Source organism: Hemitrygon akajei, chromosome 21 (genome assembly GCF_048418815.1).
Source record: "Hemitrygon akajei chromosome 21, sHemAka1.3, whole genome shotgun sequence".
Taxonomy (NCBI): domain Eukaryota; kingdom Metazoa; phylum Chordata; class Chondrichthyes; order Myliobatiformes; family Dasyatidae; genus Hemitrygon; species Hemitrygon akajei.
Window position 1 is genome coordinate 49,944,204 of NC_133144.1, and position 15,408 is coordinate 49,959,611.

At 38.8% G+C, this 15,408-nt stretch overlaps 1 protein-coding gene across 1 annotated transcript in view; it reads right to left on the reverse strand.

The window, feature by feature from the left end:
• LOC140714282 (protein transport protein Sec24A-like) overlaps nucleotides 1–15,408 on the reverse strand; it is an 88,600-nt gene that overhangs the window by 9,979 nt on the left and 63,213 nt on the right. Inside the window, exons 14-19 of the mRNA XM_073025364.1 lie at nucleotides 13,136–13,309; nucleotides 11,668–11,778; nucleotides 9,807–9,982; nucleotides 8,262–8,414; nucleotides 4,184–4,282; nucleotides 1,038–1,130 (exon numbers count right to left, since the gene is read on the reverse strand). Of these exons, the coding sequence (XP_072881465.1) occupies nucleotides 1,038–1,130; nucleotides 4,184–4,282; nucleotides 8,262–8,414; nucleotides 9,807–9,982; nucleotides 11,668–11,778; nucleotides 13,136–13,309 (806 nt within the window). The remainder of the gene's footprint in view (nucleotides 1–1,037; nucleotides 1,131–4,183; nucleotides 4,283–8,261; nucleotides 8,415–9,806; nucleotides 9,983–11,667; nucleotides 11,779–13,135; nucleotides 13,310–15,408) is intronic.

Consider the following 15,408-nt stretch of genomic DNA (forward strand, 5'->3'; position numbering starts at 1 on the left):
CCTGGCGGCTGCAGCTGTTGAGGAGGACGATACCAAGGTCTATATGGTGCAGGACAAATTCAGTGAGCTCACTCCTCTAGCCACAGCCTATGCCAAAGCCAGAGGAGCTGACAAGATGTCCTCTTGCATTAACTTCAGCCAGACACATAAATCTGGCATTAATTCCGCTGCATAGGCATATTTCTACACTCATGGACCACTGTATTAGGTATAGAAGGTACCTGATAAAGTGCCCCTATGTGTATGTTCATGGTCTTCTGTTGCTGTAGCCCTTCATCTTGAAGGTTCAACCTGTTGTGTGTTCAGAGATGCTCCTTTGCACACCACTGTTGTAACGTGTGGTTATTTGAGTTACTGCCGCTAAGTGAATGGTGTGAAAAAAAAAACAGCGAGCGGTGGTTCTGTGGGTGAAAATGAGAGAGGGCAGAGGAGAATGGCCATACTGGTTCAAGCTGACAGGATGGTGACAGTAACTCAAATGACCATGCATTACAACAGTGGTGTGCAGAAGAGCATCTCTGAATGCACAACATGTCAAACCTTGAAGTGGATGGGCTACAGAAGCAGAAGACCATGAACATACACACAGTGGCACTTTATTAGGTACAGGAGGTAACTAATGTATATTCAAAAGGTTTGGATACCAAGGGAATCAGAGGATATGGGGGTACAATGGGAAATTGGAGTTGAGGTAGTCATGGGATTTCTCTGCTATCTAATAAAGTGGTATTGAATGTATATTTATGGCTTCTAATTTTAATTCTCCTTACTAGAGGAAATGACTTTTTAAATCTACTTATCAAATCCTTTTACAAACTTAAAAACCTCTAGCTTTTCCTATTCAGAAGGTAAGTGTCCCGTCTGTTTAGCTTTTCCTGGAAGTTTGAGCTTTAAGTGTCTCCTATCACACTTATGCATCTTCTCAAATATTTCTACATCCTTCTGCATTAGGAAACTTGAGCCAAGTTTGATCCTATATGGTTCCTTAATTACCTGCTCTGAAGTGAAGGGAGTGGAAACAAAGACGCAGGACTTACCAGAGTTCCAGGCAGTGAGGTATAACTGGTCACACCCAGTACGTCGCTGAGAAAAGCAGTGTTGCAGTGTCTGGCAACCCAGATGTACAGAACCTGAGGAACACAGCAAAGTCCTGGTCACTTAATCACTGCAAGGTCCCAAAACACCATCACTTTCGATCACATGTTATATGACCATCCAGCGTGGCTGTCCATCCAACTCAGACATTGTTGGAACTCTTTAGAAACCTGAAGCTTCATCCTTTTGAAACTCTGAAGCTTCACTCTTTCAACACTGGGTGGTGTGAGTGGACAGGAAATGGAAGGACCAGATACCAGGGAAATCCACAGGATCATTAATTACATTTTGGATCCTTTTCACTACAGCTTTCTCAACAGCATTCTCGCCTCTGTGTCAGAAGGATGTTGTTCAAGTTCTGATTATGAAGCCCAGAGCAGATAATCCAGGGTGAAACCGATGAAGGGTCTCATAGTCTTCCAGAGGCAACATTAAGCCACGAATCTACTCTCAGATCCACGCTGGTATAGAAGCATCAAAGCTCAAGAACGGAAAAGCCTACGAAAAGTGGTGGGTACTGCCAAGTCCGTCACAGAAAAAGCACTCCCCACTATTGAGCACATCTACAAGGTGCGCCGACACAAGAAAGCAGCATCCATCAAACAGAGACTGGCAAGCAACCAATGTGCAAAGAAAGACAAACAGCAAATAAAAAAATAAACAAAAGAATAAAACTGACAGCATGAGTTGTAGAGATTTGAAAGTGAGTCCATAGGTTGTGGAATCAGTTCAGTGGTGAGGAGGGTGAAGTTATCCATACTGGTTCAGGAGCCTAATGTTTGATGGATAATAACAATCCCTGAACCTAGTGAAGTGTGACCTAAGGCTCTTGTACCTCATCTGATGCCAGCAGTGAGAAAAGAGTATTACCTGGATGTTGGGGGTCCTTGATGATGGATGTTGCTTTCTTGTGTCAGTGCTCCTTGAAGATGTGCTCACTAGTAGAGAGGGCTTTTCCTGTAATGAACTGGACTGTATCCAACATTTTATGTGGGCATTTTTATTCGTAGCATTAGTGTTGTTGTACACTAATCATATTTTCAATTACACTGTTCCTTTGACACTGAGCAAGAGCTTTAGAGGGTGGAGGCATTCAGTACTTGTAGTATAATGGATTTTGCCCTCAGTCACCCACCCCTCATTTACTCCCCAGATACTCTGAGACCAGGAGGCAGGGTGGGGTGGAATCCAATGAGAGAAGTCTATGTGCCCACTACCAGCAGGAAAGGGGAGGTTTATATTTCCAAAAACTCTGCCATGGACAGTCCCAAGCCCAGCTGCAAAAGGAGGAGGAGAAGGCATTCAGCTTCTAAGGAGGGGAGTAAAAAGTCGATGTTTTGGGCTGAACCCCTCCATTAGGACTCACACAAAATGCTGGAGGAACTTAGCAACTCAGTTAGCACCTATGAAGGAGAGTAGAAAATTCATGTTTTGGGCTTGATGCCCTTTCATCAACTGTATCCCATAAAAATCCAGAGCTACAGAAACACCAACAGAAGCTCCAAAGGCCTCATCAGTGGGAGAGGAAGAATCTTCAAAGATGAGCTACACCTAGGGACAATTTGAAAGACTGGCCCAGGACAGAGGACTTTGGTGAAATGCTGTCAGTGGCCTCTGCCCCAGCAGGGCTTAAGAAGAAGAAAAAAATACTTCAAACCTTTGATATATCTTAAGTTCATTGTCGGGGTATGAAAGCATTTTATCATCGCCACTTCAAACTGATCTCAGGATTGATATTCACTCTTAAGACACCTTCACTCTTCTAACAGGCAATTAGGCAAGTTGGTTTCTTCTCGTGTGCTTTATGCTTGAAGTTGTATTTTATTTAGGGATACTGCACAGTAACAGGCCCTTATAACCCAATGAGCCTGAGCGTCCCAATTTCACCCATGTGACCAATTAACCTAGTAATTAATGCATTTTTGGAATGTGGAATGTGGATCAGTAAATTTACTGATGATACAAAGATTGGAGGTGTAGTGGACAGTGAGGAAGGTTTTCAAAGCTTGCAGAGGGATCTGGACCAGCTGGAAAAGTGGGCTGAAAAATGGCAGATGGAGTTTAATACAGATAAGTGTGAGGTATTGCACTTTGGAAGGAAAAACCAAGGTAGAACATACAAGGTAAATGGTAGGGCACTGATGAGTGCAGCAGAACAGAGGGATCTGGGAATACAGATACAAAATTCCCTAAAAGTGGCGTCACAGGTAGATAGGGTCGTAAAGAGAGCCTCTATAAATCAAAGTATTGAGTATAAGAGTTGGAATGTTATGGTGAGGTTGTATAAGGCATTGGTGAGGCCAAATTTGGAGTATTGTGTGCAGTTTTGGTCACTGAATTACAGGAAGGATATTAATAAGGTTGAAAGAGTACAGAGAAGGTTTACAAGGATGTTGCCAGGACTTGAGAAACTGAGTTACAGAGAAAGGTTGAATAGGTTAGGACTTTATTCCCTGGAGCGTAGAAGAATGAGGGGAGACTTGATAGCGGTAAATAAAATTATGATGGGTATAGATAGAGTGAATGCAAGCAGGCTTTTTCCACTGAGTCTAGGGGAGGAAAAAACCAGAGGACATGGGTTAAGGGTGAAGGGGGAAAAGTTTAAAGGGAACATTGGGGGGGGGCTTCTTCACACAGAGAGTGGTGGGAGTGTGGAATGAGTTGCCAGATGAAGTGGTAAATGTGGGCTCACTTTTAACATTTAAGAAAAACTTACACAGGTACATGGATGAGAAGTGTATGGAGGGATATGGGCCGGGTGCAGGTCAGTGGGACTAGGTAGTAAAATGGTTTGGCACAGCCAAGAAGGGCCAAAAGGCCTGTTTCTGTGCTGTAATGTCCTATGGTTCTATGGAAGAAAACCAGAGCACCAGGAGGAAACCCATGGCAACATGGAGAGACCAAACAAACTCCTTGCAGTTGCTAGCAGAATTAAGCACAGGTTACTGATGTTGTAATAGCGTTACACATTTTGCCTTCTCATTGGAGTTTAAAGTTGGCCATGACACAAAATCCTTCTGGGGCATTTAAAGGTGGTAAATACACAGGTTCCCTTTCTTTACTCTTTCCATTTAGCATTTACACTTACATGACCACAGTCAATTAGGAAGGCTCCTTCCAGTGTAAGACTCTCTGCAGAGAGTGGCATCAGAGCTGGCCTCTTTATCGTTTTGGTGTCCATTTCCACCTGCTGGCAGAAAGAAAATAAAAATAGCATAACATCCTGTTTGCTCGAGAGGAGTTGCAATTTTGGTTAACAAAAATCTACCAATTAAAATACAAAACATATTAATTGATTCGGCGGGGAGATATCTAATTATACACTGTCAAATTTTTTCAGAACTATGGACCCTTATGAACATTTATGCACCAAATGAAAATGATGTAAAATTCATACAGGAGGTCTTTTTGAATTTGGCCAACGCACATGATAAAATATTAATAGGTGGAGATTTTAATTTTTGTCTAGATCCAGCTTTAGATAGATCAACAAAGGTTGTTACAAAATCAAAAGCAGTAAAATTAACTCTATCATTGATGAAAGACTTAAATCTGATTGATATATGGAGAAGAATTAATCCAAAAGAAAGAGATTATTCATTTTATTCAAATAGACATAAAACATACTCAAGGATAGACTTTTTCCTATTATCAACAAATATTCAAGATAGAGTGAAAAATGTGGAATATAAAGCAAGAATACTGTCAGATCATTCTCCTTTAATAATGACAATGATAATGACAGATAAAGAGGAATCAGTTTATAGGTGGAGATTTAATTCAATATTATTAAAACGTCAAGACTTTTGTGATTTTATGAAAAAACAGATTCAGTTCTTTTTAGATATAAATTCACATTCAGTTGATGATAAATTTATAGTGTGGGAAGCAATGAAGGCATACTTGAGAGGTCAGATAATAAGTTATACTTCTAAAATTAAGAAGGAATATATGATAGAAATAGATCAATTGGAAAAAGAGATTACGAAATTAGAAAAAGAATCCCAAAGAAATATGACAGAAGAAAAACGAAGACAACTCATTAACAAGAAGTTACAATATAATACGCTCCAAACATATCGAACGGAAAAAGCAATTATGAGAACTAAACAAAGATATTATGAACTAGGTGAAAGATCACATAAAGTTCTTGCATGGCAGCTAAAAACAGACCAGACTTCTAAAACAATAAATGCAATTCGAACAAGAGTAAATAAAATTACTTATAAACCTTTAGAAATTAATGAAGCTTTTAAGAATTTTTACTCTGAGTTGTACAAATCAGAATCACAAAATGACAATGTCAAGATAGAAAGGTTTCTATCACAAATAACTCTTCCAAAATTAAATACGGAAGAACAGAAGGGATTAGATATGCCTTTTACATTGAAAGAGGTCGAAGAAGCCCTAGGATCACTTCAAAGTAATAAATCTCCAGGAGAAGATGGTTTTCCGCCTGAATTCTATAAAAAGTTTAAAGATTTATTAATTCCTCCTCTTATGGAGTTAATACGCCAAGCGGAAAGAACGCATAAACTTCCAGAATCCTTTTCGACAGCCATTTTAATAGTATTGCCAAAAAAAGATAGAGATCCTTTAAAGCCATCATCATATAGACCGATTTCTTTATTAAATACTGATTATAAAATAATAGCAAAAATCTTATCTAATAGATTATCTAAATGCTTACCAAAATTAGTACATATGGATCAAACAGGATTTATTAAAAATAGACAATCAGCAGATAATGTAACTCGCTTATTTAGTATAATTCATTTAGCACAGAAGAGGGAGGAAATGAGCGTGGCAGTTGCTTTAGATGCAGAAAAAGCATTTGATAGATTGGAGTGGGATTTTTTATTTAAGGTATTGGAAAAATACGGATTAGGAGTATCCTTTATAAAATGGATTAAAACCTTAAATACTAATCCCAAAGCTAAAGTAGTGACAAATGGTCAAATTTCAACACCATTTCAGTTAACAAGGTCAACTAGGCAAGGTTGTCCATTATCACCTGCTTTATTTGTGTTGGCGATAGAGCCATTAGCTGAACTGATCAGAATGGACCCAGATATTAAGGGTTTTAGAGTTAACCAAGAAGAATACAAGATCAACTTATTTGCTGATGATGTTCTACTTTATCTAACAAACCCATTGCAATCGTTGCGTAAATTATCCTATAGATTAGAAGAATATGGGAAAGTATCAGGTTACAAAATAAACTGGGACAAAAGTGAAATTTTACCTCTTACTAAAGGAGACTATAATCAATGTCGATCAATAACCCAGTTTAGATGGCCGGCAAATGGTATAAAATATTTAGGTATAAGAGTCGATAATGATATAAAAAACATATACAAATTAAATTATTTACCACTATTGAAAAAAATTCAAGAAGATCTTGATAAATGGATGGTATTACCAATAACATTAGTAGGTAGAGTAAATACCATAAAAATGAATATATTCCCTAGATTACAATACTTATTTCAATCACTACCAATACAATTACCCCAGAAGTTTTTTCAAGAGCTGAATAAATATGTGAGGAAGTTTCTTTGGAAAGGTAAGATGTCAAGAATATCGTTGGAAAAATTGACATGGAAATTTGAGCTAGGAGGGTTACAACTTCCAAATTTTAAGAATTATTATAAAGCAAATCAACTTAGATTTATTGCATCCTTTTTTGAGAAAGACAAACCGGCGTGGATCAGAATAGAACTAGATAAAATAGGAGAAAACATACCAGAAGACTTTATATATAAATGGGAATCTAAATGGATACGGGAAAAGAAAGAATCTCCTATATTAAAACATTTGATTGATTTATGGAATAAGATAAATGTTGACGATGAGACAAAGAAATCCTTATTAGCAAAGAGATCTTTAATCCAAAATAGACTTATTCCTTTTACAATGGATAATCAACTTTTATATAATTGGTTTCAAAAAGGGATTAGATATATAGGAGATTGTTTTGAAGGAGGTATATTAATGTCATTTGATCAATTAAAGAATAAATATAAAGTATCAAACAACACTCTTTTTTGTTACTTTCAACTAAGGGCTTACTTAAGAGAAAAGCTAGGTCAAACAATGTTACTACCGAAACCCAATGAAATAGAAACTTTAATTCAAAAAGGAAAGATTAAAAAATTTATCTCTTGTATGTATAATTTGATTCAAAAACAGGCAATTAAACAAGGAGTCCATAAGTCAAGACAAAAATGGGAAAGTGATTTGAATATCAAAATTGAAGAAAAAAACTGGTCAAGACTATGTCTTGAGAGTATGACAAATACAATAAACGTTCGATTAAGATTAGTGCAATACAATTTTTTACATCAACTATATATTACACCACAAAAAATAAACAAATTAAACCCAAATCTATCTGATCAGTGTTTTCGATGTAACCAAGAAATTGGTACTTTTTTACATTCTACTTGGTCTTGCTCCAAAATTCAACCTTTTTGGACAAATTTAAGAGTTTTACTGGAACAAATCATTGGAATACAACTTCCACACAACCCAACATTACTTTTACTAGGTAATATTGAAGGGATAAAACCGATATCCAGATTGAATAAATATCAGAAAGAATTTATAAAAATTGCATTGGCAGTAGCCAAAAAAGCTATTGCAGTGACTTGGAAATCGGATACATATCTAAGTATAGATCGTTGGAAGAACGAAATTTATGGCTGTATTCCACTTGAAAAAATCACTTACAATTTAAGAGATAAATATGAAACATTTTTGAAAATTTGGCGCCCTTATTTACAAAAGACAGGATTAAATATATAGGTGCTCCGAAGATGAAATAATTGGTTACTTGGGGAAAGAAATAAATGCATACACCAAAGTTATTACGAACTCCGTGGAGCGTGTGGGGATCTTCCAATATCCAGGCATTCCTTTTTTTTTTCTCTTTCTTTTTTTTTAGGGATGTTAGGGGGGAGGGGTTAAGGGGAGGGGGGCTGGGTAACATTTTTTTTTCTCATACACTTTTATTTTGTAACTATTTGAAAACAATAAAAAAAGTTTAAAAAAAAAAAAAACATCCTGTTTGCTAATATCACTACCGCTGCCTTTTTCTCTCTCTCTTTGATTAAGCATGGACTGAATCTAGCAAGAAAAATTTACAATAAAGCCACAGTACTCACGTTGTCTGCAGTCTGCCTGTTGAGGTAATCATCAATCCGGTACAGATCTGGGTAAATCATTCGCAATACAAAACTCAACGGCTGCTCCATCAGCTGCAACATCCTGAAGACCCGCTCATCCAGGCTCATAGCATGACTTGTGTGGAAAGCAGGCTGGACAACAAATTATTACATATTGAACAATTTCTAGGAGAATAGCTGGGATACATATTTTTACATGGACACTTGGAAATCTGGTTATGTGATGTTGAATTCTCTATACTAAATAGTCTCCACCATGTTGAAGAGGAAACCCTCTTTCCACTGCCTCCTTTTCTAGCAATGTGAGGTGTCATGATTTCAATTTAGGAACCAATCCAAGGACAATCCAAGGTAATTCCTTAAAATTAACTTCTCCCATCCAAACTCAAGACGAACTAAAATTCTATTTTTTTTCTACAATCAAAACAATCACCAAATGTCATTAAGTTACTTTTGAAATTTCTCAGAGATTTTGTACAGTAATAGAAATTAAATTCAGTACAAATATATTACAGGAATGGAGTCAAGAGATCTACGGATACTCTCAGATCAAGTGCACAATTTGAAATGCAACTTACATGAAATGATGGAGGAACTCAGCAAATGAGGCAGCATCAATGGAGAGGAGTAAACAGTCTTCGCTTTGGATCGAGACCCTTTGTCAAGTCTTGATGAAGGGTCTGAGCCCAAAACATCGACTTTTTACTCCCCTCCACAGAAGTTGCCTGACTTACAGAGTTGCATCAGCATTTTTTGTGTGTTGCTCAAGATTTCCAGCATCTGCAAATCTCTTGTGTTTGAGATTTGAAAAGCAATTCTGCTGCATTAAAAACAGTTATCTTACCAATGCCAACATTGAAACTAAATCTCACTCTGTTTTCTAGTTGGTTTAAATTATCCAGTTTGTGTATTGATTTACAGCCAGTAGCTGCCTCAATCATCTCCCTGAGCAGCTTGTTTAACAAGTCTAACCAAATCAAAATCTAAAATAAATCTGATTTAAATCTAAGGATAGATTTGGTTTCAGAATCTCTATATTAATTTTATGGAGTTTTGTTCAAAATTGTAACAAGCCACAGAATGGAAACACCTGTTTATTCCTTTATTATAGACTAGAGGACATAATATGAATTGTGGAAGCAGGCTTCATGGGACATATTAATTGACCATTCCACCCCCGCCTTTTGACTTCAAACAACCGTGGCAAACCATCATCCAATTTAACTGCTGAATACATTCTTAGTTTTACTTATTTATCTATTTGTCTATTCATTCATTCGTCTATTTATTTATCTATCTATTAATTTGTTGTTTGTTTTTATTTGCACAGTTTATCTACTTTTGCACATTGGATGCTTTCTGTCTTTGCGTGCAGTTTTCCATTGATTCTACTGTATTTCTCTATTCTACTGTGAATGCCTGTAAGAAAATGAATGTCAAGGTAGTATAGGGTAACATATACATACTTCGATAATAAATTTACTTTAACTTTTTTTTTAAATGACGTCCTTCTATGCCTCTCACCTGCTTGAGTAGGGCCAGGACGTACAGCGGAAGCTGCAGCAGTGTGTGTGGGATAGGCAGTGTGTTCTGTTGTTGACTGCACAGTGAGGTACGATAAGCAACCAGAACATCAGTGAGAACTTTGATCAACTCGTCTCGAGTATGAGAGAGGGAGAACCTTACAGAACGATCCACAGCTGCAGGAAAACATGGAGAAAGATGTTGTAAAGATGATGAGGTGCAAAACAATTTCTTCTAGCCCTCAGACTCTCTGTAATCTCATTGACATGCACAGCTTTTATGGTTTTCTGCTGCTATAATAAAAGGTTTAATACTAAAATATCTCTTTACATCTCAGATTTAGGGGCAGCATGGTAAGGTAGTGATTAATGTAACACAATTACAGCACCAGCAACCCGGTTTAATTCTGCTTCTGTTGTGAGGAGTTTATATGTTCTCCCTGTGACCCTGTGGGTTTCTTCTAGCTGCCCTGGTTTCTACCCCATTCCAATGATGGATGGGTTAGTTGGTCACATGGGTATAATTGGGTGATGCAAGCTCATTGGGCCAGAATGGCCTGTTACCGTGCTGTATCTCCAAATAAAGAAATAAATAAAGCTTATAATAATATCCTTGAGGTTTTATTTACCTACGCTGAGCTATCTCAATAATTCCCCTCTCAGGGATCTTTGCACTTCAATTCCAGTAGCATGTTCAGCCCATGTTTTAAACACTCCAACTTTAACAGCTGTGCTTTCCATGGTAATGTTCAATGATTAGAACTTAAATACATGGACCATGAGTGATGTTGTGATGGGGGGGGGGGCATACAGGAGTGAGATAAATCAGCTGGTTGAATGGTGTTGCAACAACAACCTTGCACTCATCATCGCCAAGGTCAAGGTATTGATTCTCTACTCAGCAAGGGGAAGAAGGGAGAACACCACCCATCCTCATTGAGGGGTCAGTGGTGGAAAGGGCGAGCAGCTTCGAATTCCTGAGTATCAACATTTTAAAGAATCTATCCCAAGTCCAACACATTGATGCAACCATGACAAAGGCACACCAATGGCTGTATTTCGTTTGGAGCTTAAGGAAATTTGGAATGTCACAAAAGACAGCAAGATATGGAGGCTCAAGTGTACTGAACTGCAAGATGCTGCAGAGGTTTATAGAATTAACCAGTTCTATCACGAACACAACCTTCCCCACCATCTAAAACATCTTCAAGAGGCAGTGCCTGAAGAAGGCAGTACCCATCACTCAAGACCCTCAGCACCTGGGATAAGCCCTCTTTATGTTCCTACCATCAGGGAGGAGGTACAAGAGCCTGAAGACCCACACACAACAATTTAGGTATGATGTTTTCCCCTCTGCCATCAGATTTCTGAACATCTCATGGATGCTACTTCATTATTCCTTTCTTATTTTATTTTTGTGATGTATGGATTTTCATGTCTTTGCACTAGAAGGCTGCTGAACAACTGCAGATTTCTTGTCATAATTACTGATAATAAAGCTGATTGATGTTCTGGGCTGACCAGGATTCCCATCAAAGCTAGTCCAATTTGCCCGTGTTTGGCCCATATCCCTCTAAACCCTTCCTATCCATGTACCTGTCCAAGTGCCTTTCAAATATTGCTAAGGTATGTGCCTCAACCACTTCATTCCTATCTTCTGGGTGAAGAAGTTGCCCCTTGCGTTCCTATGGAATCTCTCCCCTCTCACCTTAAACATATGCTCATTAGTTCGATTCCCCAACCCTGGCCAAATGATCGTGCATATTTACCCTATCAACCCTCATAATTTTATACATCTCTGCTAAGATCTCCCCTCATTCTCCTGTACCCCATAATTAAGCACATTTAATTTGTTGTCTTACCCATCTTGGAAAGAAAGCCCACAATGACGCCTACATTGGCTCCTGCATAAACCTCCTTTAAGGAGCTAACCACCGGGAGGCAGTAGGTGTAGATTCGAACACGCCTTTCACCTACAAAACAAGGAAGTTCAAAGACAGATTGAAAATTGTCGTTCCACCCAACCTGGACCAAGAAACTATGAAAGAAGCTCGTGGTTGAGTGATGTTGGAATATGGGGAACTAGGGGTTGCTCTACCAAGAACAGTGAAGGTTAAGGTGAGATTTAATAAGCATATTCCAAATTACAAACATTGTAAGATTAGATTTGATAAAGTAAATAAGGAGAAACTGCTTTCAGTGTCAAAGGATTGGTAACCAAAGGACACAACTTCTGGAACACAGTATTTACAAACAAGAAGAGCAGAAACACAATGAGATTTTTTTAAAGCAGTGAACTGTCATCATGTGGAATGTGGTGTACAGCCAATTTCAATACTGACATTTGAAAGATAATTGAAAAGTAGGGAGGAACTCAGTGGGTCGGGCAGCATCCATGGAAGGAAATGAACAATCAATGTTTCAGGTCAAAACCCTTCATCAGGTCTTATCCCAGAAGGAAGATGAGAAATGGGGAAATATCTGCAGAAGTAATGGAGAAGGGGCAGAGGGATAGTAAATAGACACCTTTGTCAAAAGTATGATGGGATTAGGGGCCTCCTGCGTTATATAATTTTGTAATTCAAAGATTAACAATAGGTTGACAATTAGATTTTAAAGGAGCAGAATGGAATTCCAAAGGAGAAAAGAAAAAAAAGAGGTGTGACAGGATGTGGTTGGTGGGGAGATGATAGAATGGTGGGTCTGGGGTGGGAATTCCATTTAGTGATACGCAAGCTCAGCAACAGTGATTGGAAGCATGGAAAAATAGAAGAGGATAGAGTGAGAAAAAATTCTGTAGCAGTTGATAAACTCAGGGAGGGAGTATTTCAGAGGTCTGAGATCATGAGGCACACGGACACACGGATCAGGTTCTCTGATCTCCGTCCTTGCCCATTTTGGCCTATTAATTACTCCAGACCCAGCAATTGCTTCTTAGCTACTGCCTTCAACAAGGATAAATCCCATGATTGCCAACAGCATGCACATCTCATGAACAAATGTATATTGACTTTAGCTCCAGAGAAAGTTTAATGTTTCTGGTATCTTGTTCATTTTACTGCCCTATGTGAACCTGGGGAGCTTGACATTGGCACCATATTATTAATAGTTATATCCCTTTAATACACGGAAAAGCATCTCTCTTATTATATATGGTCTTTGAGCAGCTCTGAAATACAGATTTAAATTGTGAATGGCTCAGAAAGGGTTACAATCATATTCACATAAGCAAAGGCCAAAAAGCTCCCTTGAGCAATGCTGAATTCCCAACTCACTGGTTTGAAAGGATTTGGACAAAGTTTGGCAAGCACTAAGAAAATTCCATTTTACCTTGGCAGGAAGTGTAGAGAAGAGAGGACTGGAAGATCACGTGAGAACTCTCAGCTGTAGCACCATCTATCATCATTTGAAAGGCAAACTCTGCCTGAGGATGGACACAGGGCAGGTACACCTTCTGCATTGACTGCAGGAAAGAGTTTCCATAGAGAGTGTCCACAATGAGACCTAAAGAGAGAGATGTGAAATGACAATTATCTCAACAAAGACAAGTATCATAGAGCAGTCTTAATACATCAAAACATTCCAAAGTGTCTTAGAGGGTGTCTCAGATTTGCCACGTCACCTTGGAGATATCAGAACAGTTCTCCAAAGACTTAGTCATTGAATTTGACTTCAGGAGCAGGTTAAAGGAGGAAGGAAAGGTAGAGACAAAGAGCAGTTTAGCAAGAAAATTCCAGAATTTTTAATCCTTGGCATTGAAGGCAAAGCTGACAGTAGAAATAACCAGAATTGGAATTGGTTTACAGAGACCTTGAAAGACCTTGGTTGATTTCTTAGGGGGGTGTGGTGAGGGTAAGGAAAGGTATGAAGGAGACGTTTGTGTATTGTATGTAATCTTCTGGTAAGCATCAGGCTCACTCAGCTTGCTTCCGTCTAGGGGGAGCAGTCTTTGGCCCCGCCAAACTGGGTAATCAGCTTGTGTAGATGCTGTGTGATGTCCCCACCAAGCCCAGTAACGGACAGTACACCATATGCGATTAAATGATTACACTTTATAGATCCTACTGGAACTATGTACTTAATAGAGATACAATATAAAAGGAAAAGTAAAAGGCGCCAAACTTATCAAAGTCCAAACCACTTCGTGCACAACCATTGGAGCTCAATTAACGGAGTCTTCTGCCCACCATTCGATCCCCTCAGACCTCCTTGACTTGTAGCTCAGGACCACCCGAAGTGATCAACCAAGCACCCCCGGCACGTCTGTCTTCGTCTCCTCTCCTCGCCGAAAACCCTGGTCTCAGACCCCCGTTCGGGGTCCATTTCGTCACCCAGCTTACAGCATCATGTCCTCTCTCTCTCACCCCCTTGCGGTAACTCCTTTCAAAAGCTCCAAAGCAACTCTAGCTTAACAGACCCACAAGAAGAATAACCTCTATTCCAATTGGTTAACAAATAAATACAATTCTCGTTATCAGTAAAAATAACCCAAACAAGCTTCGAGAGAAAGCACTCTCTCACCAGTTATCATAACAAAGAAGCATTTTCACTTTTAACAAGACAAAGAAGCCATTTTGATTAACACACGCAGTAACATAAAGAAAGAAGAAACCCCCTTACACATAAAACTGCAGTATTGTCTAACTTAGAATTAATATAGTTCAGCTAACTCAGGGGTTGTAGGGAATGGGACTTGAAAAGAGGGGGGACAGGAGTAGTATATTTTTGGATGATAGTCATAGAAAAATACAGCATAGAAACTAATTCACCACATCCACACTGACCAGTGGACATCAATCCACATTAATCCCATCTTCCAGCACTTGGCCCATAGCCTTTTATGTTGAGGTCATTTCAGTGTTCATCTAAACACTTCTTCAATGCTGTTAGCAACTCTGCTTCCACTTCTCTCGGGCAGGTACTTACCAGTCTCGTGGTGAAAAATGTCCCTTCAGATCTCTTCTAAATCTCTTAACCTGTTACCCTAAAGCTATATCCTCTAGTTCTATTTTCTTCCGATAAGCAGGAAAGGATCCTGCAATGTATTCTCTACCCCTTTTCATTTTGTATACCCAAACCACGCCCATTTTCAACCTCCTCTAAACCAGGGTCAACAGATCCAGTCTATGTTCAGAGCTGAACTGTTATTTCCCAGACAACATCCTGGCTAATCTCCTCTGCACCCTCTCCAGGAATTTATGTAGTTCTCTAGAGGGAGATTGGATCTATTTTATAAAGTTGGAGCATAACCCTCCCTCTTCTCTTAAATTCAATGCCATAACTAGTGAAGGCTGGTATCCCTTGTGCTTTCTTAATCACATTATCTACCTCCCTGGCCACGTTCAACAACCCTTAGATGTATACTCCAAGGTCCCTCTGATTCTCAATATTCCCAATGCCCATAGCATTCATGGTGCATGCCTTAGCCTCCTTAGTATTCCCAAACTGAATCAACTCACAGGATTAAACTCCATCTGCCTTTCTCAGCCCATTTCACTATCAATATAACCTTTCAACAACTTCACCAATGTGCCATCTGCAAACTGCATCTGCATCAAAATAATTCATATACAATACAAATAGAAAGGGTTTCTGCGTCTATC